The following is a 25,611-nucleotide window of genomic DNA, read 5'->3' as shown; positions in this document are numbered from 1 at the left end:
TAATTCAAGTTGTAACGTAAAAATAATTCAAGTCGTAACGTAAAATTAATTCAAGTCGTAGCGTAAAAATAATTCAAGTCGTTACGTAAAATTAATTCAAGTTGTAACGTAAAATTAATTCAAGTTGTAACGTAAAATTAATTCAAGTTGTAGGGTAAAATTATTTTTTTGTGAGATTAAGATCTAAAAATAATACAACTTGTAATATAAAAATAATGCAACTTAATGCATAAAATGCCTTTTTTCTTGTTGTATTTTGACCAGGTTGGGCCCCCATACAAATCTATCCTCTTTGGCTACATTGCCGCCTATACCGGTTCTGGTTAATGGCGCTGTAGATTGGCCGCTTACGCATTACGTTAGACTGGTAGAAATACACCGCAAACGTACTAGTGGTTTTTCGTTTAGACTGGACGGTATAATGTAGGTACTGAAAAAAGAATCCCGCGTTACATATACCCTGCCCCCTTTTTAAACGCCTGAATATATATCAGGTATATATCTCAGAAAAGTAACTAAGGCGAAAACAGTTGGAAGGTTTTTAAAGAATCAGGGCTACTGTGTTGATTACAGCAATGGTACCATTTAATTGGGCTGTCAACAATTGCTCTATTTAGACATAACAATAAACGCTGTGACGATTGGGTGACTTCACCACCGACATGTGCTACATACTACAAAAAGCATAATAAAAATGAAACTGTCTCTCGGAAAGCACTCGCGTACCAAGTTATACACAGTATTTCATAGGAATTGGCAGTTTCTATTTTCCTACGCCTGAGTGGACGAGAAAGACACAGCTCAGACGGTTTTGCGAGAGGGTGATATCGTTAGCTCTGTGTTCAGAGGTGGGTACTGGTAATGTTTTGTTAAGATAGCGTAAAGAACTTAACATTATTTTTTTGTCAAGGCCTTTCAGGTTCAATTAGCATGTATCTGTTTCGTAAATCACGACGTTTTATACATGTAAATAAATCTGTACTTCTTGCTGTTGCTGGTTTAGTTGCGTTTTGGTATGTGATATATCAACACAAAGAAAAGACAGCACCATCAGTAATACAGCCAAGGTATGTATAGTTCTGTCTTATTGCGAGCAATTACAATTACTGTCTGACTCGTTTAAAATTATGGTTACATCAAAGTTAGTAGACACCAGTAAACCGCATCGGGTGTTTTTGGAAACACAAAGGCAATGCCTCTACAGACTATGCCACTGATTTAAATTACCGTATCCTGAAATACAATCCTCTAACAGTTCTTCCGGGTTCAAACCAACGTTCAAACTAGCAACGGGCGTTATAGGCTACGCTGTGTTTTGTAAGAGCAAATTTGTACACGTTCGTGTATTCAAGAAAGGTTTCCTTAAGACGTATGTTTGTATAGTCAATTGTTCAAACCTAGCGTAGCGTATTGTGTTCTAGTGCCGTTATAGTAGGGTTTAATCCCACACATAGTGTGGTTCAATCCCACAGTAAACGCACCACACCACCATTAGTTATCATACCCAGAGTACATAGAAATCACTCTGAATTGATTTCTATAGACTTGATCATACCTGCACCCATACGGTTAATTTTTAAAGGAAATCAACTGAATATAATATGTAACAACAGTTTGTCTGACAGGCCCAAAGACTTACCTCTTGCGCGACTGGTACTTAATTCGAAACAGCAACAAGACAACCAAAGAGGTCAGTTCAAAATTTTACCCAGTTGTGTCTAAGCAGAGTAGGTCGTTTTTAGATTGTTTGCTAAACAAGTAAGTTCTGCAGCCGGTAACAGTTAGTTAAAACCGGATATTAATCATATCCTGTAGATAAAAAATGTGCGGAGTTGCGACAATTGGTCCATGCGAGCGAGAGCAAAATTATTGCTGGTCGGTACATGGAACAAATGAAGATACCACGTGACCGGGCGTTTTTTTCGATCACTCCTTGGGCAGTGGAGAACGATGTACAAGGAAAAGCATGTAAAACTGAAAAGGGTATACATAGTTTTGCATTGGAAATTTTGAAATTTCGTAAGTTATTATCAATAACTATCTTGTAAGTCGGTTTCGGTGTTTTAACGACCTATACACGCCATTTCGCCAACAGGATGACACGCTTACGGCTTACGCATTAAAAGCAATTTTTCTACAGCATCTGATACCTGACAAATTGCAATAAATGTAGTGTGCATTGTTGACAGTTTTGAGTATCCAACAGAATCGGTGCTATGGTCTATGGTGAGCTTAGTAAAAAGTTCTCTTGGGCATCGGGACAGACGAGAAGCAATCAGGAAAACATGGGGATCCGTTAAAGTTCTGAACAAAGTTCGTTTCGAGGTTGTTTTTATCGTCGGCCTTACTAACGGAAACTCATCTTTGCAAAATCAACTTGAAGAGGAAGGAAGATTAAATGGTGATCTTCTGCAATTCAACTTAAATGACACAGCTGAGTAAGCCTTGGCTTTTTCTGTAGCTTATCTGTAGTAGGGTGGGGGAAGATGGGACAACGTTTTATTCTATTTTCTTGTCCCATCATTTAGTGGTAGTTTTTAAAGAACTTTTAGAGAATTATCCTCACGACTACCGTAGACTGTTGTTAATTGTTTAAAACAAGATCAGGATATTTAGATATTATCTGCCAAGAGTGGCCCATCTTTCCCCACCCTACTATATAAACGAATATTTATACTTTCATAGTAGGGCGGGGGTAGATGGGACACATTTAGCAAATAATAACCGGATATCCTTACCGTGTTTTAAACAATTAACAACAGTATATGGGAGTCGTGCGAATATGGTTTTATAATTATTTGAATGTCATTAATTGCTACCAAATAGGACGCGAAAATAGAATGAAAAAGTGTCCCATTTTCCCCAACCTACTGTATATTGAGAAAAGTTTTTATACACGTTATTTCGTTTTGCACATAACTGCGGGAGTTGATTGAGCATCCTAGGGGTTTACGAGATGATGCTTTTCATTTAATAAATAAAGCATGAACTTCATTATATGAATCATAAAGCAAATTGTTTCCATAGATCTGTGCCCGAAAAAGTCCTTGCCGGTATGCAGTGGGCGTCCATGAACATGCCTCCTGAGTCGCTGTACAACTCTATGGATGATGACGTGATGCTAAACCTCCCGAAATTGGTCGAATATTTTAACGACCTGATGCGGCCAGGAAACAACAACGCGAGCGAAAAACGGCCATGTTCCGAAGATTTGCCCCTTGTGTGTATGTACAGTTACCAGCCAAAAGACAAGCCTGCCCGTGACCCGAAAAGCAAGTGGTATATGCCTTTAGAACTGTTTCCAAACGAAACGTGGCCGACGTACTGCCGAGGTGGGCTATACACAGCTCCTGTTGAAATGGTGACGAAACTTTACGAAGCTTCCAGAAAAACTGACCATTTGTATCTTGACGATGTTTGGATAACAGGCTTTATGCGAAGAAAACTTGGAAAAGGAGACTGGAATATTATGGTAATATGAATATATATATCTTGTATATTCACCAGTAGGTTCCGGAATGAATAAAAAATACATGGCGCTTACTTACGTCAATATGCCTATCAGCTACTAAATGTGAAATAACGTTTGGTCTACCCTGATGGTGTTTTTTTTGTTTTTAGCCCGCACCGCGCTCGGAGCGAGTAGATGAAAAATTAATGGAAGAAGCGACAATTATCGCACCAGTAGACGAAGCTTTAATGCAGCACCTGTGGGGAAATATTAATTTCAAAACAGTAGATGTTCCATCTCGTATATTTCAAGTATGGGAGACGTGGAAAAAAGCCTTAACCCTTCACGAAGTTTGTGAAACGCCTAATAGAACGAGGACTAACGCAGCCAATTGATGCCGAAAACTTCATTTTTTACGCTAATTTACAATTTTTACCATTCTTCACTATGTCTCTGAAATTAGCTGTAGCGTGTATTTAGAAGTTTGTTATTACTTATCTACATATTATGCAACCTATGTTTATTTTAAACTTTTTTTTCATTTTACTAGTTACGGTTGCTATTTTATACACTCCTTTTCAAAGTGTGTTTACTTTAAACCTTGTACTAATTTAGGCGCTGACACAGCAATACTATGTGTAGCACCACGCACAAGAGTACATACCAATTATATATATATTTGTGATGTTTATTTAACCGTACTTGCTGCGCGAAATGTTGGTATAGTGACATATACGGCCCACCGACCGCTAAGTCAGACATGGAATACTTGAACATTTAAATTAAAAGGAAGAAAGATGGAGAGAGCACCAACGATGGAGCACAATACGATTATCTTTCATGGCGGTCCATGATGTTATTCAAATGGTAAGAAAGAGTTGGATTAAAACGCCCCGAAAGTTGGGATACATTGGGTTTAGAGACAATTTAACTGCATTTGCACAAAATGGATGGCTTTTGGTTTAGTAGATAGCACCTCGGTACTGCGAGTTGCATTGACTTAATATGTTTGGATCACAGTTTTAAAACGAATTACAGAAAGGGGCCTAATACTGCATCGGTCTGTAAAGCGGGACATACCAAACACAGAAGAAAGTTAAAAACGAAGTTGCTTTCGCAACCATGGACGATACGATACGTACAGGAGAGAGTCAAGCGAGTTGCGAATATTTTGGAAGGTTGGCAAAATCAACAATGGAGGTAGTGCTGTCATTCGCCAATATGTAAGCATTGCCTGCTTTATGGTGTACCATTTGTACATTAATGTGTGAAGAATAGTGAAAATGGCAGTGCATGGTTGCTAAACTGATATATGAAGTAACGGCCAGTACCATATGGTTAAAAGGACAGATACCAGTGGTTAGTTAGCACCGAATTTTCCTCCGGCTCTAATAGTTTGTGGGCAGCTAAAAACTCAACGGAAAACAAAACGAAAATAAAAAGGGACCTTACCCCGTTTTCGGCAAGCACAATACATCACCAGGCGTTACCGTATCGTGTGGTCTTCGTTCGACCACCGCGCATGGGGACCAAAGCGTTTAGGATTTGTTTGAGTTTTGGGAGCTGCTAGCAGGTGAAGGATCGAACTTGTCCATCACATGATGATGACGTGGTTGTTATGGCAACGTGGGAGCCTTAAGATGAATATATATATATAAGGTTTGAACTCAGCTACTGCTGTTGCTATACCAAGCATAATATTATTTTAAAACTGGTTTTTGAAAGAAAACTAAACGTATAAGAAGATGTCAGGTATTGTAATTAACGTTCCATGTGTTATAAGTTGATGAGGTCGTACAGAAACACATGTATTGGGCTAAGTTTTAAACCATCAGAGTAATTTTTTTTTCAAGTTCATTTTTATGACAGAAGATCAGTTTTAAAGTCCAGATTTTAGTTATGTTAAATTACATTTAAAATGCTAAAAGTTTAAACTAAGGTTTTGCAGCTTTTAAAGCTAAAATTAATATTACGACCAAGCCAACTAAAAACATGCAGAGGTGTATGTATATCGAAAGTTGTTTGAAAATAAAAAAAATTTACCGGTGCATTTGGATGCACAAGCAACACGGTGGAAGCATTCATCACCTTTTCTTTTTCTTTTTCAAATCTGTGCAAAAACAACGAGCAATACAAAACATGCTTGCATGAACAGTTTAACAACTGAGAGGTTATATACAACCGCAACGAAAAATACAATAATATAATACACATAAACACTTTCTTTTGTTTTACTTCACAATTCTCCAAAATCGGGCAACAAACAGGCAAAATTAGTAAAATGAAACAAACAACGCACCATCTCCCCTCCTCGCAGTGGAAACTCCTTCTACTAAATGATGGGGTGGTCGGAATGGACTCGCGGGTCGAAGTACGGCCCCACTGAAGCCCGTCGAGTTGTGGTTTTCAAGCCTCTGACCGACGATTACTGAGTCAGCGTTTACGCCCGCGATAGTAGAAGGGGAAGTGGTGACGACTGCTGGACGGGAACGTTTCTTTCGCCACGACGGGTTGCGACGAAAGTTTTTTGAGTCTGACTGTTAAAAAATGATCAAGCAAAATAAATACAAAAAATAAATTAAAAAACAAAAAATAAAAAGCAAAATAAATTAGGTACATTAATGTACACCAACTGTTGTTAAGTAACAACTTTAAGAATAATATAGTTTACTTCATCAGCTTCTAATTGTCGATCTGTTCCTAAAGCAATAAGGTTGCTGAATTCTCGTTCCAATATTTGGCGTGCCTGAAAAAGTATGAATATTTTTTTCACGCACAGTGGGAAAACAGATTGTAGTCCTAGTAGAAGAGAAACTATGTAAAATATTTCTGAAGCTTCTTATTTGCATTCTACTTAAGTAAGTCTTTATTATATTTTTACATTAACAATTTCAAAGCTATAGTTACAATAAATTTTCTGAACATTTTTATGCAAAGAAAACTGCAACTTAAGTTTTGGAGCAGAATTAAACAACAGAACCAAATGTTTTTTATAAATACTTAAGCAATAAGCAGCTCAACCACCTGCGTGTTTTGATTTGGTATCTGAAGTACCAACGCGAATGCTTCAGCATCAAATGTGTTGTCCAGTGCAATTACTGAACCGTGTATTCCACTATCTGATAATCTGCCAGCATATTCACGCAACCCAACAGCTTGTAACCAACGTATTACTCGCTGGTTGCTCCATACAAAGACATCTGATAAAAATATTGGAATATATTTAAGCACACTATATTTACAAGAGATTTTAGTAATAATGAAACTGTATGATGACATATACGGTTAAGATAGTGCAAAAACCTAATCTACTCCCCAGTTAAGTTACAGACACCTTGATATATATGTCTTAAAATAGTTTGTCCACATGGTAAAGTATACACAACAATATATATTATAAACTCCACACACAAAACAAACAAACTTGCTTACTGAAACTTTCAAAGACCCTGATTAAATATTTAACAACTAAGCATGTATTTCATGGAAATTCCATTTCTAAACATAGCTAACATAAACTGATTACCAAGTTACAAGAACCACTTGATAAACCTATAGGCAAAGAACTAAATAAACACTAAACAGATAGTGTTAAGTGCTTAACTGTGACAGAAACAGCATTACAGGTTTCCAAGTTTAATGTAAACATACCTTTCACTTCATCTGCAGATTCTTCCCGGCGCTGTTCAAGTTCCTTCTTATTGTAGTTCAATCTTTTCAGACATAAAATACCAAACTGAAGACTAGAGCTGAAATGAAAAAGTGTATTGTAAATTCAACTGAACTTACTTACATACTTTGTAACTTGGAAGAGTTTATGAAATATGACAAAGGAGTATAAAATAAAACGACTTTTTGGGCCTAAAGATTTGGTCTTAAAAACTCAGTACTGTATATGTAACTCATCCAATATAAAAAATAACTCAGAATATCATTTTAAAGAGAAAATGTCCTTACCGATGAAAACCATCCACCATCTTAAGATGTTGACGAAGATCTTTCTTGGTGAGATGATCGAGCATCCTCGCATCCACAAGACACTCCATGAAGTGGGAGCGATATTGAGCAAGTCCTAGACTCGGAAGCCAATCGTTGCCGATCCATTCATGGTTCATATCGCCATACGCAAGTGTCTGTGAGATAACAAAACACATCTTAGTTTAGTTTATTTGCATTCTTAGTCTTTTAATGTGTGTATATTAATCAGCCCAAAGCCATAGTTGCAATACAATTTTTTATTTTTTTTGCAAAGCACACTGTATTAAATAGTTTGCGTTCATAAAACTTATTTAAGTGTAAAGATATCCCTAAAGCCGGAACGATTATTTCAAATCGTTGTTTTCCACATAAAGCTCACCTCAGCCCACCCAGCCTCATCATCCTCCAAAGCAGAAAGCACAAAAATAAAAAAAGATTATTCAAACAACCCCAACAGTACATAAAAACAACCATTCATTGCATTCTATGTCGTAACAAACATTCATAGACCACAACACATGCAGTGAGTGCAAAGAACAAGTGACAAAAATAAACTAAACTGAAAGATATTAACAAAACTTTTTAACAAATAAACTTTTAAATTTTAGAAAGAGGCTTTTTAATGACTTTTTTTAAGGTATTGTTCTTAAACATTTTTAATTTCAACTAGTAAGAAAGCAATCGACAAGTGCAATCACACATAGATAGTAAATACAGACAAAGCGACACTTATATAATGAGTGTGGAATACCGTGAGTGGAATCTGATTTGTCAGACTGTCCACCTCCTCGTGTGTCATCCACACACTGCCAGTAGTCTGAGTATCCAGCATGTAAATTTATCAGGGTTAACCGATTAAAGTTTTTATGAAAATATCACCTCTACACCAATGTTCATATTACATGCGTAATGCGCTTACGTCAAAGTTTTTGGAAGGCTGATAAGTGCTAATAGGGCGTAGCGTAGTTTATTAAAATACACAGAATTACTTTAAAACTGCAACAAAATTTGTTATATTGTATTGCAAATTTTTTTTATAAAAACTATATTATTTTAATTTTGTTTTACAAAACTGTTTCAATTTTACCAAAAATCCATACAAAAAATGTATAAAAAAACAAAACAAAGAACAGTTTATCAAAATCTCACCGTTCTTGAGGTGGGAGGGGCGGAAGGACTCGTCAAACTTATCATTTCATGGATGGCAAGTCTTAGTTTAAGTCGATGTAGAGGATTGCTGATCCCAATCTCACGCTGGATCTCGGTGTCCGAAAGTGCCGACATGATTGCTCCGGACTTTACATTTGCCCGACACGCTGCAACATACCACGCAGGCATGCCAACCCATAACTGAGTGGTTTAAAATAAACGGTTAAAACATTCAAAATTATTTCTGAATATTAAATTTGTAAAACGAGTATTATTTGTGAAATACCAAATCTTAAGCTCTGTTTTTAATGGTAAAATGAAAAATAGAATGCAAATAGGCTTGAAATAACAGGTCTTACGTATCTTGCTTATTAGGGAAAACAAGCCACACTGTGCAAACTAAATCTATGTGATTGAAGATAAATATAACATTTAAAATAGGATAGAATAATACCTCTAGCCAAGCTACAACTGTAGGTCCATTCCAAGCAGCAAATGGTGTTCCACATCTTCTTACTTCTTCAAGGTTTTCATGTCTTAATTATAAAATGGTAAATTATAAGGAGGTTACAAAACCAACTGTATTTTCAATGTTGGGTGTTATGTAATCACAAAGTTTTGAGTAAAACTAAACTCTGCAAAATTATAAATATGGGGGTAAATAAAATATATTCAGTTTGGGAAAACAAAAAAAAATCTTGCGAATTTTTCGAAATGTCTAAATTTAATTATTCATTAATAAATAAATTTACTTCTTTTTCATTCTTCTCTCTTGCTCCCTTTGATGACCGGTACTGACAATGTCAAGCGAGTCATTAGACGTTGATCGGTCATCTGTGACTGAAACCGTTGAACCGGATCCGGACATCTGTTCACTCATGTTGGCGAACGAAGTGTTGTTGGCCACTGCCAGCTGATGATGGCGCGACATTCGAATCTATAGAAATAACAAAACATATAACAATGCATATCTCTTGAGGATTTAAATAACAAATATTTCAAAATTACATTTCCATATTTGTGATTAAAATTAGGTATTTTAAATAAATTGAAACTAAAAGGCAGTACAGCTAAGAAATTATTGAGTATGTGTGACATGTACCCTTAAATAACAACTTATAATTTTTTATTCTAAAACTTTATTATTTATTGGAAAAATATTTTATATGGCATCCAAAAAATATATATTTTTTTTATTTCCAGTTTTTAATTAAAAAGTACCTTATCTTTCTTTCCAAACAGACGACCTATTGAGGACTTTATTACACTTTTCTTTTTGCTAGAAGGGTTGGGAACAGCAGGGGGGGTTGAACCCTTCTGGATAGATTCTTGACTACCAGCACTGCTGTTAGGTGTACCACATGAACCATCCAGGGATCTGGAATTCACAAATTCGACTTTACATTCTATTTCTGCACATCCTAGTTTATTATTCTAAGAACTTGTTTATTATTGTTTGAAATATGTTTGAAAGCATGGGCTAGTTTAAAATGTAAATAAAAAACAAATATTAAAAATATTTATCCAAATACAAACCAACAGCAAAAGCCACGATTTTTAGGGTTGTAAAGTGGTAAGAGAAATTTAAATTACCCACTCACAATATCTTCAAATTGTTTTCACTGTGTGCATTATATATGTGCATGTTCCTAACAAATTTAATTAAGGAAAGTGTATGGGATTCAACTTACATTTTGGAATCATCTGGATCTAATGTTCGACCTTGCCCACTTCTGTCATATCTTGAAGGTGAGGAATTCTAAAAAAAATAAATTATTGTTATCAAGTGTGCCCAATTAAATTGTAAGGCTGGGAAATTAATTTTCAATGACAGATCAATTTTTGTTCCCCATTTGATATCTAATGTAACCATTTAATGGTTGATACAAGGATAAAGGCGCAAACAAAAGGCATTCATTATTTGTCACCTTTCGACACCATAGGATTACATTACATGAAAATAATCCGCACAATGGGCCGATGAAGGGTTGGACAAATCTACAGCACAATGAGATATGGATATGAAACTTAATACGCATATGTGACACAATTGTTTGTTTGTATTTATAAACACACAACAAAACGGCAAATTTTTCAATTGTACAAGTCTACAGGGTTTTACTAGAATAAGAGGTGTGAATGGTGCAGTTTATATTTGTATGCATTTTTATAACAGCCAATGCTGTGAGTTGATATCGTAGTAAACACTTTATTCTATGTGGACTAGTTGTTGAAATAAGGTTCCATTGTGCTTGATTACCTGCCCTTGTGTAAATATATAACAAGGATGTGTATTGAATAGAAGGCAAGCAATTGAGTTTCATGGCTATCAATGAGACGTATTATTAGTAGATACAACAAAACTTAATGTGTGTCTTGGATTACAACAAATGAGTGCAGTGCAAAGCTGAGAACTTGAGTAAAATATCACATCTGATTAGACAGAATTATCAAGCAGAGGGTAACTGGAACAATGGAAAACATACACAAGGCAAGTGTGGCTTTAATAGGTGCCGAGTTGCTGCCACCGAAACCCAATGCTGTTGTCCCTAATGTGACAATTCACAAGCCTGTTGCCAAAATAATCCCCACATTGGCAGCTACAATGGTTGGGGAAGAGAGAGCAGGAGCTATAAGCCGAGCAGGACATCACCGCTGGCCTCAAGCTACAATGAGAGTGATGGGTGCAACAAAACGCCAGGTTTACAATACAGAGTTGTTGACAGTTACAACAAGACAGAGAGATACGGACCTATTGAAAAAAGAGAGTAAACACACTGATGAGGACACTTCACCAACCAAGCCCATATTTCCAAATATTTCTGGAGGCCAAACACAGGAAACTGAAGGGAAGGGAAGAAACTCTCAATCACCGCAGACAAGGTTAACATCTCCAACAAAGTTCACGCAGTTTCCAAGGTTTCAGAGAGGGTAAGTACACATAGATGAAATGGGTTGACGCCAATAGGTTTTTAATGATTAGCCAGTGATAATAGTCGCGCGTAACTTACATGTCACGGTTGCTATGTTGTGGTTTATATAATGTACTCTGCCCACAGTTCTACCACTGCCAATGCAAAATCATTGGTAAAACAGGAGCAGCAAACTAAACTAATACGGAATATCAAATTTTGGAGAGGAACTACCCCAGCTACCAGAGAAAATCATCGAGAATTGAAAGAAGTATCAAACAAAGAACATTTTGTAAAGACTGAACAACAAAAAGAAGACAGGTAGAACAACTTAAAATTTTCATGCAAAATATGACAAAGAAATATTTTTGATTGATAGTTTTCAGTCCTGGACAGAGCAGGTTACTTCACTAGAAGAAATAAGCAAGCATAAATACTTCAGCTGGCACATGGCTTTGAGAGAGCGTCTTATGAAGCACGAGAAGCTACATTATGATGAGGCCGTCACTCGCATTAATAAGTACAGGTAGGACATTTAGGTTGAAATACATATTAGAATAAAGCTTGAAATTGTTTCTTCTGGTATAAGTTTTTTTACCAACAGGATGGCAAACAAAATGTTGAAATGTTTGAGTAAAAATTTTTTTGTTAACTAGAATGGCAATTATAATTATTACATGTCTGGTAATAACCGCTGAACATTGAGTAAATGATTTGCAAATTTTGTTTGACATTCTTCCTACAGAGAAAGATTAAGGAAAAGACCTGCGTTTCCATCCAATAGCAGTGAGATACGAGTGTCTAAAGACAACCAGTTGATAAGAAGCTTACTACAAGATGGAAACAAGAAACAGGTGACAACAACAATAACCTCAGGTGTCCGAATGTCACCATCTAAACAATGGAGGCCATATATTGGTTCTGAAGAAGGAGGTAGAAAATATTTATTTTTTAAGTTAAAAAATATTACATGTTTTAAATTTTTTTCTAGAAAATGGGCAAAAAAAGCCACCATTTTTTGGCAAGTCGGCGGCAACAGCCAATGAAGCAGCGAAAAAGCAAATTAAACAAACCAACAATTTAACTTCGTCAAAGGGTGTACGAAAGTCAAGGTATTCAACAAGCAGCAAAGATGGCTCAAGTTACCCAATCCATGGAGAAGGGTTGCTGAAATCAGAGCAAGAAAATGTGCTTCCTAGTATTGATACAACTAGCCCAACAGAAGAAAATAGTAACCAAAGTATATTTTGAAGTTTTTAAATTGTGAAGAGGTTTTACAGTTACTTATTTCACAGAGGTGGAGAATGAGGTTGTTCAAAGTGAGGATATAGACGTGGATGAAGACAAAGCTGAAACAAGAGCATTATTGGTTGACTTGAAACGACATCTTAAATCTGGCCAAGCGGGTGATGGAAGTGATGGAGGGAAGACGTTGGTTGAGAGGGGAAGCACTGCTCCTGTGATGCAAACAAGGACTGGGATGGGAGCAAAACTTCGTCTTCTTCTTCAGTCCAGCTCCCAATCACCTAGAGATCATGGGAATGATGGAAGACAGAAAATTTCGACAGGAAAACGCAAAAGTCAGTCACAAAATGGAAAATTAAGACCATTGTAAGTATTAGAAAAATTTGACTTGATTTTTTAGGTTTAAACACAATAAACATAAATATCCCAATTTAGAACACGTCCACATACTTATGGAAGCGGTACACTCCCCAAGATAACTAACCTTCCTGTGACATCTTTGTGGAAAAATCATCAAACCAACGCAGAGCATGTAAAGCATAGGTTGACTTTGAAAGGAATTGCAAACAGAGAATCTTTTACTCCGGGAATGATCGGAGTATCAAAGAAACACATCAACAGCAGGGGAAGGCAGAGTGATGAAAATCAAAAGATAAACGAACCAGAAAATGATGAGAAAATTAACACAAATAACAAGGCAATTGAAACTAGCCAAAAAACAGTTAATGCTAAAGAAGTGAACTCAAGCCAAAAAGAATCAGTCACTGCTGGAAATGAATCATTTTCTAGGGGTTGGAAGCGTGGTGTTGTTGCACATAAGCTACACACACCTGTTTCTCAACAGCAGCAGAAACCAATAGCTACCAGGTATAAAGACCTTTAACATAACTTTTTACATGTATGAGTATTCACTATTCGTTTTTCATAGTGCATTACTTGCCAAGTCATATCGTTACGACATAAGAGAGAACCCGCAACATATGGACCTGAAACTTGTTACAAGCCATCCCAACCAACCTTCTGCAACACCTGACCATGATACTTCAAAACATAGAATCAAAGGGAAGAAGAAGACAGGTATGACGGTGAATCAACAAAACCCTAATATATTGCCCTATTGGCTTTTCATTCCACAGTAGCACAGCATAAAGTGCTTCGTGTAGCAGTAGTTGAACCACCATTGACAGAAAGGGAACGACACAGGAGACAGCAGGAATTGGAGAGAAGTAGCAAAAGGTTGACATTTAACCCAACTCATGCAGCAGTATCCAGTTTCACAGCGGCCATCTTGAACAGGTTTGCCCATACCTCTGTTCGGGAAGCTGAGACTAAGTTATGTAATTGAATGCTTCACAGTGAACTGGCATTGAGGGCACCTTCCAGCAGTCCAGTTGACATGGTATACAGACATTATAACCCAATACCTAATGAGCAACCAACAACCGCAGATCTATGGACGATGAGAAAAGCTGGTAAGTCGCAATAGCTGAGTAATATTATTAGAAATGCTTATTAGAAATCAAATTTCTAGTGTGAGAAAAATACTTAGAACATGTGATTCTTTACAATAATAATTTCTTTGCAATGTAGCTGTGAAACAGTTGCAAAATCTCCCTGAAGACCAAGCACCACTGGTGGAAGCTCTTCTGCATAACCACAACGAGCAGTTGCTCATCAACTCCACTGATGGTTTGTATCCCCCTATGGCCGGGGGCGAGCAAGGTAATAGTATGATTGACAGTTTATTCGAGAGTATTAACAAGCAGCATCCCACCGCACCAAAAGTGAAGGATCTGGTCGATCTGCAGAGACTCTACCATGTAATGAAGAAGCATGGGGAGGCATACACCAACAATGGAACGGGGTACGTGTACAGCAGCTCTCCTACAAAGATGGGGAGTGGTCCTGATGTGATAGGTCGTAGTCAAGTCATGAAACAACACGTGTACCAGCAAAACTTGCACAAAACACCATTTTACTATTACCCATACAATAATGGGGACAAAGATGGAGGAGCACCATTGTATCTTGTCACTGGTGTTAATTCCTTGGTTGCAAAACGCAAACATTCAAAAACACAGAAGTCAAGGCATCAAGCAAACAAGAAACAAAGAGCGGAAAAACCACATATGCCGGTTCCACCTCTCGTTCCACCTTTCCATCATGTTCTTAAGTATGAGCAAAAACCAAGCGAGATTTATCAAAGAAAAAATCTGAACAAAGAACCCTACACCAACCGAATGGTGCCAACAAACAGAATAACAGTGATGATGCCTAAAACGTCTGGTCTAATGAATGCCACAATTCCAATGACACACTTGGAGCAAATAAATGAGCATGGTGTGCAGTAATACAATAAAAAAATGGTTTAACATGCAAAAAATTAGTACAATCATGATTTCTTTTCATTGCATTTGCAGAACTTGTTTTACATTGCATGTGCATGTACATACAAATTTATTGTTCTTTATATCCTAATTTTTGGGACTCCCAAATAAAAAAAAACATTACTTTTACTACCTAACCGTGAGCTGATATAAACTATGTAGAAAATAGCCGCACAACAACTAAAACAGGGATTGTAAGATATATAGCTCTGACTCTAAAGACATTTACTCTGACTGACCATACAATATTACAGATTGGTGAACAAGCTATGAAGCAATGATTAAAACATCATCCATTTGAAACTACAATACCATAATACACCTACACTGACATTACTTCCAACAATTCTTTAACTACCTTATTCATGTAGCTAAAATAATGCCAACAGTACTTACAGTATATGTGGGTTGAGATCTTGGGGTCATATTACCCCCAGGATAAACCACGGCTCCGCTGTCGAGCTGGAACATCGGTCTTCTCGGCTCTGTGACTCTTTGTTCAATTTCTTCAGCCCTTCTTTCAGTTGAGATCTTCTCCTCCTGGAGTATGCTGGAAAAAAGTTGTTTACATGAATAACTAAAAAATAGCACAGGTGTAAGAGGACCAGGAGTGTTTTTTATCATGTTAGAAAAAACATTGTTAACATGTTTAAAGGTGATTACCTTATTTCTTGATTAATAGCATCCAGTTGATCCTGCAACATGTGAGCAAGAGATTGTGCATCTGTTTGACCACCAGGTGACAGCAGATCCACAGCAGAGTATATACTGTCATCCATTTCTGTAAAAACATTAAAATGTTATAAACAAGTCAAGTTTAACCGTGCTGATGTGAGGTATAAGTTTAACAGGTTTATGCATAAACAAAATTAGTTAGAAAAACATGGATTTTAGGAAAAAGAAAGTTCATAAAATCATAAAAAATATCATATTGCAAAAAGAGAGTGCCATGTCACTTATGGTATGATATTAATTTATTTGAAGAACTAATTTATACCTGAAGTGACAGTTGTGGTGCATATTGACGGTTGTAATGAAGCAGAACTTCCTTCAAAGGCTTTCTGTACTTGAGACAGAATATCAGCTTGCTGGGCACGCTCCCATTCCTGTTCATTGAGTGTATGGACCTGTGAAATGACTTATATAAGTTTGATTTTGGAAACAAGTGTAGCTAATGTGTAAATTTCTGTTGGAAACTGCCATTTATCTCAGTAACATGCCTCTTGCAGATTCCTTTCATTTACTCTCAAGTTCAATTTTTTTAGTCCTTGGGTTAAACTGGAGTTTAGTAAGGTAATTTATATTTCCTATTCTTGTTCATGCTGTTTATATTGAATAGTAAAACCCATAACTAAGCGAAATTACAACACTAATCTCTCTTATAATAAGGTAAGAAGAAACATGAATCACCTTATCAGGGTCATGTCTTAAAGTATCAACCCTCGCTTTTGAAGGTCGAAGGTAGTTGTCTCCACCAGGTCTACAATAACAGGGTAAACTTTGGGTATTTGATTACAATTAATTATGGTAACACATTTGGCAAACAGAATATTGTAATACTGTTTCTACAGTTTAACATGATTTTTTGTTTTAGTTTCTGTTAAAATCTCTAAAAAGTTCACTAAAAATTGTACTGAGAATATAAATTACAACAAATGTTTATCCACAATTCCACCTGTATGTTGCATAATGAGGTATATTGCTTCCATCTGCTTCAACATAATGCTCCGGCATCACAGGAACAGCTGATGCAGAGGATGGGAAGATCCGACGATGCTGAGTGAGGTCCGGAGTGCTTCCTGCTACTCTTGGAAGACTCTGGACAGTCCGGGATGTCATGGAGTGAGGGATGATGGAGGTGGAACTACGATCTAATGATGAAGTCTGTAACACAAGAGGAAGTTATTGGGAAAACTGCATTACATACAATTCCCCCAAGTTCTAATGCATACCAATACATAACATGCCATTATAAAGAATAAGATACATTAATTCATTGGGTAAGGAAAAATGCATGATATACCAATGTTATGCAGTATTTAAAATAGTAAGAAACATAGGGTAAGATGGTACGGTATGAAATAAGAGTGTAAACATCGGGAAAAATGAATTTATTAATATTATACATTATTACACAACCTAATGTTATGTAGTAAATATTACCAATTTTGTGTTTTTTAAATATGCTAAAATTATTTCAAACCAAATGTTAGTAAAGTTACAAAACAAAACTAAACTGGTTATTTTTAAACCTAAAAATATTAGGCATTTTTGTATTAGAAATATTTGAAATTTGAGATAGCAAGCAGTTTACACTGTAAGAGAGTCAGTACAAAACCAAAAACTGAAGCCAAGCTTACCTTTGACGCTTTGTAAATGTTAAGTTCTGAATGTAATTTGTCAGCAGCTCTCTGAAGTCGTTCCTGCCATAAATATTTAATATTTCCAATAGGAGAAATATAAACAATTAAAGTTGGCATAGCACTAAAGGAAATAAATTCATTTCCACTAATTACCTTATCAACGGTCGAGTCCTCAAGCAGCTTCTTCACTTTATCGCATTCAGACGTCAAAAAGTTCTAAAATACAGAGTTTCAATGAAATATTTTTGAAAAAAAATTAACAACAGTAAAAATTTAATAATAACAAAACCATAACAATGCTTGTATGCATAGCAACAGGAAAGAGAAAGCTAAATGTATCTTAACTGAATAAAAATACTAAATATTAAAACATAGACACATAATTAAAACTAGATACAAATAACCGTTTGATATGTCGCATATAACTTACCTTTTCTTCCAGACAAGCCATTTTTTCTTTCAGATGAAGTTGTAATCTTTCATTCGATTCTGCAAGCAAGCGATCCACGGTGCTCGATAAACGTTGGTTGTGTTCTTCATTCATCTTCTCACGTTGCCTTGCCTAGTACAAAGTTGAAATGTAAAACATGTTGCTTATAAAGCACATATCATTGTTCAGTGTACCCCACCATAAGAAAGGTCAACTATAATTCCGATGCCAACAACTCTATTTCCAGTTAATATACCAGAAAACTAAAAAAACTTACTCTTGCCAGCTCTTGTGATTTTTCCTCAAGCTTTGACTCCATTGATTTTAGTCTCTCTTCAACATTACCGTGTCGTTCCTCTGCCTTTGTGAGCGCTGCTACTCGCTGGGCAAGTTCAGCCTCAACCTGTTTTTCAAGTTCAATGCATTTAATTAACAAGATTTGGACTCCCAGAAGTAATTGGAGTTTTAAACAATGATAGATTGGAAATTAACCATAACATGACGAGTCTGTTCAAGTATTTTTGTTGTTCAGTGTTAAGTTAGATTTTTACATAAGGAATAAATGTGTGCCAAACCATCAATACAGATTGGGTTACGCAGCTTAATTATTCTGCAAATACAGATCGCTTGACAAGCGCATCAAAACCAAATATCGCGACGAATCAATTGGAATATCTTGTATAGCCTATACGATACAGAGAAAAATATATATTGAAAATCAAGTACACCCCATATTATGCACATAATCTTATGTTACCGAAAAATTCTATATTTATTTAACCAGTATTAAGTATAAAACTGTTTGCACATGTTTATATTAAAGCAATATTGCCCATTTTTAAAACACATGCTCATTTTTTACCTCCGGCAAAGCTTCAGCTCTACGTAGAGATTGCTGGAGCTTAAGGTCAGCCGATTTAATTCTTTCTTGTAAAATGTCATTCCTTTCTTCAAGCTGAACAACAAAGTATGAACTTAACTAGGAAAAGGTTTTGCAGGTGTCTTTGCATGTCTTGTTATAAAACAGGACTAACAAATATAATCAAATTGTGAAATTGGGTATATTTAGTCATGAGTTTTGGGCAATGGACAACAGCCAATGTAATTAGTCTGTATAAATGAGCAAAAAATTACTATAACAGTAATTGTAGGTTAGCACCATAGGGGGAGTTAAAACTAAGCATAATGTTTTTAAATTGCAATAGTTTAAGAGCACTTTTTATCTTATTGATAAAACTTAATGCATTTTGAATATTTAAATACAAGCAGATACATTATATTTATCACCTGTCTCATGCCAGCCTCTCGATTTGCAAGTTCTGCTTCTAATCGATCATTCAACTCATGAACAGAAGCTGCTTCACGTTGAGCATTGAGGTATCTTCTTTCAAGTGTGGTCACACGTTCATCTATCTCCAGTCGACTCTTATTTGCCTTTAATTACATATTTCAAGCTTAAATAAAGTATTTTTCTGGATGGGTGAGATCCTGCGACGAAGCACGCTAGGGGCTTGATATTTTTAGGCAAAATTTAACTAAAAAATATATTGCATGGTTGATTCCTACATATTGCAAAGCCAAACTAGGGCGTGCAGGCAAATCCCAAAATTTTACATCCATAAGGTGAAACATATATGACATTATTATGTACTGCTAACCTCCCATAGATTAAGAAAAGTTTTTTTTTGATGGCAAAAAGAAAATGACAACTTACATCTCGATATTCTTTTTGTGTCCGATTGCTCACCTCTTCTGATCGCATCAAATCTTTACGTGCAATTTGAAGACTTTCTTCCAGCTCTGCGATCCTGGAAGATAGTTGAGATTATGATGTTGCTTTCAAGAGGAAATTGTTACAAACCTTGAGAGCATTGTGTTTACTCGATGCCGGACATGGTTAAGTTCGGCTGATTGTTTTTCGTTTGTTTCTTGAAGGAGAACGATACGGTTTGCTTCTTCTTCTACTTCACAATTACCATTTGTTATCTTTAAAATAAGAATAAACTAATTTTTTTCTTGATAAAAAAAATAAAGAATAAAACATAATTTTTTATTTTATGAGCTTGATTAAAATTCCAGTTATTTGAAAGCAAACCTATTATTCCAGTTATTTGAAATACAGCAATAAAGGGCAGTTTGGTCTACTACATCAAAGGCAACAGTAAATGCATATTTTGTGTATGAAAGACCTACAAATTTAAACAGCAGCTGTAACTCAAGAATAGATACAGATAACGGGAAGAAAAACTGACATACATTTATTTGTAAAGTACATAACGTTCTATCATAACATTTTCAGCTAAGCAAACATCATGAGCAACCACAAAAGTAGCTTATTTTGCGTGGGCAATATTACCGGAGTTCCGTTTTTAATCTTTGTGTCGTTGCTTTTCTTTAAGCTTTCATCACTTCCACTCTGATTCTGTAGCTTAAGTTGGTTGACTTGTTCACGAAGAACTTTATTCTTAAGTAAGAAAATAAAACATCTGTTTTTCATCACTGAATAACTCATGATCATGAATTACAGTAAACGTTATCATGAACTTTGTGATAAGATTACTTTAGAGTTCCGTAAAGAATGAATTTTTTTGTGAAAATACCTTTATAAAAAAAGATTATAAGTTAAAACTACAACTTGTATACTTAATAAAACTTTTCAAAGAGTTTATTCATATTACTTTTTTGGGGTGCGATTTTGACTTAAGAGTCAAGCATTAAATACTCGAACAAATATAATGTTCTGTAGAATTTGTACAACACTCACTTCTCTACTGGACGATTCCAACAGTTCTTCCAAATGCATCTCACGTTCCAATGCTGCTTTTAATTTCTCTCTTACCTGCCATTGAAAATGGTTAAAAAAAAATCCCAAAACAAAAAAAATATTTTTTAAATTTTATTTAAAGTTAATTTTTTATTCCACTAAAACAGGGATAACTGTTTTTTATCCTAACCAAGTCTGAGCCACTCATACCATGTAAGGAAACCAAACACCAATTGCTCAATGTTCAATGGGACAGTGTACTCTATAATTGCATCAGTTGGAGCGACACATAGAGCCACAATACAGAGTAATAAGGAAGTAATAAAGCAATATAACAATTAAAGAATAGCACAACTTGGAATGAATCATATCAGGCCAAAAAAAAGCTTTTCCATAGAGAGTGTAAAAACTAGCCAATATTATAAGAATGACTGACTGTATTTTTGTCTTTTTGGTCACAGTATAAAAGATCAGAAAAAGAAAAATAAATCAAAAGAAAAATCACCTATAGATGAGAAATTACCTTTTCATCCAATGCTTTATGATGTTCAAACAAAGACTTAAGAGCTTTTAAAACTTCCACCTCGGAGGAGACGCCGGCATTTTGTTGCTGTTGCCGCTTGACCACAGTCATTCGAAGCGATCTTTCATGACGCGAGACTAGAGTTTCCAAATGTTCAAGCAAAAGCTGTTGTAGAAATTGGTAATGTAAGAAGTAGGGTTTTATTCCATGAAGTGAAGTAAACAAATAGGTATTGGGGCACATTTAACAGTATGAAATAGTGGTTTATAAAAAAATCAATTGTTTGGGCGGTAGACATGTTTATTAGATAGATATACTATGGAAGGCAGTATCTAAAAAAATATCATCGCATTAAGTATTTCAGTATACGAATATTTAATTTATCACCTAGAGACCTAATATATATTTGTGTCTTGAATAATACAATATTAACAACATACATACAGTAAAAATATGGTTTAGTCACCCTGGTATTGTTTCTTTCAGATTTCATGTCATTTATTTCTTCAGTGCATTCAAGCAGTCTTTCCCTTGCATGGTTAAGCTCCTTTGTTAAACTTGCATAATCCTGTGTTGGATTAAGTGACATACATTTAAATCCCAAAACACTGTAATGGTGTGTTAAATTAGCTACATGCAACCATATGTTGCACTTTGCTGATATATATAATACCAACACAATATAAGTGGGGCTTTATAAAATAAAACAAAACTCCAAGCAGTTTAAATTTTAAATATATATATATGCTTAATATACATTATGTATATATATCATATAGAGTCATAAATTACATACATTTTAACAGGTAGGTAATTTACAATGGATTACTCTGCACAGTTGAGAATAATCATCTGTTGTGAACAATAAGACATAGTCTCATGGGAGTGGTGGACAGGCCAGAAACAAAGAATATTTAGAAGAACTGGTGCATTAGAAATAGGTCTATGTGTACCAGACTGCACATGAGAGAGTGCAAGGAGAAAAGAGAAACACATAAAAGCGATACCCTTATTAATTTTTTATTGAGCAAAAGTCTTACAAACAGTAGTAGGAGGGCTGGGTCTGCTATCCACTACTGGTTGGATATTATTCCGTGTTTCTAACCACAACTTGGTTGTTACAACTGATAACATATATATTAGTGCAGCATTCCCATAACTAAAAACCTAACCCATACACAAAAATTTCCAATTGATATATATATATTGTTACTATAACATTCATACTTTTTTCTGTCAATAATGTTTTTTTTTAAAACAAGATTAATCAGAACTTACGGGTGGCATGGTATTGTTGAGTTGTTTTAGTAGAAATTCCCTTTCTTTTTCAACTTCTGCCAGCTTTGAGTTTGTGGTAGCCAAGTTGTCTTTCACCTCCTGACAAAAAATCAATACAGCTTAAGTCTTTATTCTACCATTACCGATAACACACAATTATAAAATTCTTTCAAGAAGTTGCACAAGAAACGTGATACACAAAAGCAACCCTGCTAGCTCTACAGTTTAAACCGAACAAATAAAGAAATAATGCTTTGGCGAAAACAAATGATTTAAGGTTTTAGATACATTTTTAATGTAAAAACTAACAAGTGTAAAAACAACCGTTCAACGAAAAGAATCAATAGGCGCATACTCATGCCCAATTATGTACTATTTAACACATAATATTAAATGTGCTGTATGGATCTTCAGACTTTTCAACAATTTGTGTGTTTTAGCCACTAAGTTATATATCTATAAGGAAGGCCTAGTTGTCAAACAATTTTTTTTAAAATGAGATGCATTTTATAAATAAATGTAACTTATTTATTCTCGCGTGGCAAATGACAGATTTTTTATCACATGGGTCCTGTTTAATAAATATAATATACCTCATGACCCCTTATTACAACTTTATAATTGAATGTAATATATAGCCTCAGCTAAATATTTATTTTCAAATTTTTTATTTTTTTTTATTTATATAACCTAGCTATTAATTTGGACAATGCATAATTGAAATTGACCAATGGGTTGGTCCTGGAGCACCAAAGACTTATACGCCCACAACCACAAGAGGCACAACGATGGCAACGCCAAGCCTAGAAGTTTGAACCTTCTGATCAACAGGCAAGCACTAGAAACAATTTTTTTTTAATGGGGCATTTTTAAGGAAAAAGCACTCAAAGAACAGAAAAATCTGTGTTAATTTAGTATGCTATAAACAAAAATTAATCATATTTACCTGCAGAGTTTCAACTAATTTGTCTCGTTCATCCAACACAGTAACCATAAGTTGCTCAAGATTTGCCTGAAATGTAAATATGAATTCAGTTGACTGGTTGACTTACAAGCATTAAAAAATTAGGCTCAATATAGCTATGTATGCAGGGTATACGTGCAAATCCAGTAAAAATTATGGCACCCGAGTAGATAGTATAAATGCATAGATGACAGAGCTAAAGTAACACAATTAAACAAGAAAGAGAAAAAATAATAAGGGTAATGATTCAATTGCACAACCTGATAAAGTAGTGTAATATTATGGGCAAAGATAATGTGACAACTTGCAATAAACGTAACACGTAGCAAAACATATTTCCTGTCTTTGGCACGCAACACTTTGGAACTTAAGTATCCTGTTTTTCTAAAAACTGCACAGGACAATATAACAATTCAGACAAACAAAACACTATGAACATAAAGACAACTAGACTACACAGAAAATTAACCTAAAACTGGAAAATAACCGACCTTGTCTTCTTCTTCTTCAGCTCCATCTGCACCGATGTTGCTCGTTCGATCCTCACTGATGGTCGGCATAATATCGCACATCATCTTGAAACTTTAACTGTTGAAATATATCGGGTTAGAACAGGAGTTGACAAGCATAATATTACTAAACTTTTATAATGTAGTCATGTTCAACCTGTGTTAGAAAATACAAATAAACATAAATTTTCAATTGAAAAATGCTCTCTTTGGCAAGGAGAGTGTAGTTTTAAAAAGTTTTAACTTAATTTAATATTAAAACAGTCTGAAATTTGAAGCATATGTTTTATAAAAGACTCAGTTTAAAAAATATGAAATCAAAATTGGAAAGTTTGTTTTCTGCTTGAAGAATATATTATATATATATTTTTGTGAGTATTTTGTCCGAAACATATATAAATATATAATACAGGATATTTATTTTTGCATGAGTTCACGCCAGTATTTGCGCTAAATTTTTTTAGGTTTAATAGGGCAGCATTGATAACAATCAACCTAACATAGATTTTTATCGAATCAGCAAAATTGTGTGGTAATAAAGGGAAAAAACAGAAATCACAGGGTATTTTTCCCAATCTGGTATATGGCGTAGGCCTAAGATGAGAGTGGACCATAGGTAGTTATGCTTAGGGTGTATACAAGGGGGGTAAAGCACTCATATTATTGTAGTTTAAACCAATTTTACACGCTCCTATTATGTGCGTAAGTGCGTTATTATTTATGTTTGTCAGGGTATGTTTTTATCGTTTTATACGCGTCTATTTTCTAAGCAAAAACTTGTGGACTACCTCCCCCCACCCCTAATAAATTCCTGGATATGCTCCTCGGCTCCTGGTTATACCAAAGTAATAATATTGCTTTATTTTTTAAGCAATGTGCCACATCATGAAATTTATAATTACACTTACTTATTATGACGACTTCGGTGTATCCTCTTTAACGGTTTCTTTAGTAAAATATTTCCAAATTAGGTGAAATTGGTTGTGGTAATATTTCAACAATAAACACTGGTTGCCAGTTATTCCTGGCTTCTTCCCTCATTCAGTGTTGTTTCAGCCGGCAGCCATGTTGTTTTCAATATCACAAAATAACATGCATACACCTTTATTGCCTATAAACCGCCAGAAACTGATCAGAAAAATCGGTAAAAATATGTGATAAATACATCAATTGAAACATTTGACTCTTGTACTGTTAATAGGTTTAAGTGGCACTCGTGCAATAGTCATTTAAGTAGCCATAACATTAGTCTAATCAAACTAAAAACAAAACCATGGAAGTGTTTATAAAAGCAAAACAGTCACTGTAAATTATTCACTTCGTATACGCAGATACGCTCGACCACTTTCACAGATGTTAATGATACCAAAGAACACTAAGTTTTATAGTGGTCTTCGATGATCAGATCATAGCTCATAGCTTGCTATATATTTAGTGAGTCATTTTATACCCACATAGCTAATACACAAGGAACTGTACAGCACCAACAATTAGCTATTTTGACGCTCCATGAAAAAAGCAAGCTGCCTTCTGCTTGATTTCCATTGACCATCCACCCTAAGCAATTAACTTAAAACAGTGCCACCTAGCGGTTAACAAAAAAAAAATGGTAAAGTGAGTGAAAATCTTTGCTTTTTTGAAAACGTGGTTTATATTTA

General features: G+C 35.2%; 3 protein-coding genes across 7 annotated transcripts; 2 read left to right on the top strand and 1 right to left on the bottom strand.

The window, feature by feature from the left end:
- The first annotated feature begins 432 nt into the window (after positions 1-432).
- Positions 433-4,127, top strand: LOC149742963 (lactosylceramide 1,3-N-acetyl-beta-D-glucosaminyltransferase-like). Of its 2 annotated transcripts, none has more exons than XM_089872648.1 (7): positions 433-848; positions 911-1,067; positions 1,626-1,690; positions 1,816-2,019; positions 2,207-2,438; positions 3,028-3,472; positions 3,622-4,127. In XM_089872648.1, the coding sequence occupies exons 2-7, from the start codon at positions 931-933 to the stop codon at positions 3,844-3,846; spliced, it is 1,308 nt and encodes a 435-aa protein (XP_089728774.1). In that variant the 5' UTR covers positions 433-848; positions 911-930; the 3' UTR covers positions 3,847-4,127. The 2 variants fall into 2 exon arrangements, with proteins under 2 accessions (XP_089728774.1, XP_089728781.1); XM_089872655.1 differs by having other exon boundaries at positions 443-848; positions 1,816-1,983.
- Positions 4,119-25,492, bottom strand: LOC149742961 (liprin-alpha-1-like). Of its 4 annotated transcripts, XM_089872619.1 has the most exons (35): positions 24,862-25,491; positions 23,936-24,032; positions 23,427-23,492; positions 22,481-22,579; positions 21,669-21,770; positions 21,203-21,367; positions 20,680-20,754; positions 20,272-20,379; positions 19,777-19,901; positions 19,630-19,723; positions 19,203-19,349; positions 18,778-18,870; positions 18,193-18,318; positions 17,916-18,047; positions 17,639-17,701; positions 17,483-17,545; positions 16,798-17,006; positions 16,533-16,602; positions 16,120-16,249; positions 15,786-15,903; positions 15,519-15,672; positions 10,270-10,337; positions 9,800-9,956; positions 9,331-9,515; positions 9,033-9,114; positions 8,579-8,779; positions 8,181-8,246; positions 7,809-7,832; positions 7,409-7,584; positions 7,103-7,200; positions 6,476-6,651; positions 6,123-6,197; positions 5,751-5,988; positions 5,495-5,561; positions 4,119-5,085 (listed from the first exon to the last, which is right to left on the bottom strand). In XM_089872619.1, the coding sequence occupies exons 2-34, from the start codon at positions 24,017-24,019 to the stop codon at positions 5,536-5,538; spliced, it is 3,795 nt and encodes a 1,264-aa protein (XP_089728745.1). In that variant the 5' UTR covers positions 24,020-24,032; positions 24,862-25,491; the 3' UTR covers positions 4,119-5,085; positions 5,495-5,535. The 4 variants fall into 4 exon arrangements, with proteins under 4 accessions (XP_089728745.1, XP_089728727.1, XP_089728737.1 ...); XM_089872601.1 differs by lacking the exon at positions 5,495-5,561 and having other exon boundaries at positions 24,862-25,492; XM_089872611.1 differs by lacking the exons at positions 5,495-5,561; positions 7,809-7,832 and having other exon boundaries at positions 24,862-25,492.
- On the top strand, positions 10,849-15,375 carry LOC149742962 (uncharacterized). Its single transcript, XM_089872636.1, has 11 exons — positions 10,849-11,509; positions 11,638-11,811; positions 11,870-12,016; positions 12,236-12,423; positions 12,482-12,730; positions 12,786-13,101; positions 13,171-13,602; positions 13,664-13,812; positions 13,872-14,031; positions 14,092-14,207; positions 14,326-15,375. The coding sequence occupies exons 1-11, from the start codon at positions 11,052-11,054 to the stop codon at positions 15,084-15,086; spliced, it is 3,150 nt and encodes a 1,049-aa protein (XP_089728762.1). The 5' UTR covers positions 10,849-11,051; the 3' UTR covers positions 15,087-15,375.
- Positions 25,493-25,611: the final 119 nt, after the last annotated feature.

Source organism: Ciona robusta, chromosome 1 (assembly GCF_009617815.1).
Source record: "Ciona robusta chromosome 1, ASM961781v2".
NCBI classification, from domain to species: domain Eukaryota; kingdom Metazoa; phylum Chordata; class Ascidiacea; order Phlebobranchia; family Cionidae; genus Ciona; species Ciona robusta.
Note: the sequence above shows the minus strand (reverse complement) of the source record. Positions and strands in the feature narration are given on the sequence as shown.

Excerpts from the sequence above, each read along its gene's own strand:
- LOC149742963 (XM_089872648.1), top strand. The coding sequence starts at position 931 with ATGTATCTGTTTCGTAAATCACGACGTTTTATACATGTAAATAAATCT. Across the intron at positions 1,691-1,815 it reads GCAACAAGACAACCAAAGAG|ATAAAAAATGTGCGGAGTTG; the intron begins GTCAGTTCAAAA and ends CATATCCTGTAG. Across the intron at positions 3,473-3,621 it reads AAGGAGACTGGAATATTATG|CCCGCACCGCGCTCGGAGCG; the intron begins GTAATATGAATA and ends TTTTGTTTTTAG.
- LOC149742962 (XM_089872636.1), top strand. The coding sequence starts at position 11,052 with ATGGAAAACATACACAAGGCAAGTGTGGCTTTAATAGGTGCCGAGTTG. Across the intron at positions 12,017-12,235 it reads ACTCGCATTAATAAGTACAG|AGAAAGATTAAGGAAAAGAC; the intron begins GTAGGACATTTA and ends TTCTTCCTACAG. Across the intron at positions 14,032-14,091 it reads ACAGCGGCCATCTTGAACAG|TGAACTGGCATTGAGGGCAC; the intron begins GTTTGCCCATAC and ends AATGCTTCACAG.
- LOC149742961 (XM_089872601.1), bottom strand. The coding sequence starts at position 24,019 with ATGATGTGCGATATTATGCCGACCATCAGTGAGGATCGAACGAGCAAC. Across the intron at positions 22,580-23,426 it reads AATTAGTTGAAACTCTGCAG|GAGGTGAAAGACAACTTGGC; the intron begins GTAAATATGATT and ends ATTTTTTGTCAG. Across the intron at positions 15,904-16,119 it reads CACCACAACTGTCACTTCAG|AAATGGATGACAGTATATAC; the intron begins GTATAAATTAGT and ends ATGTTTTTACAG.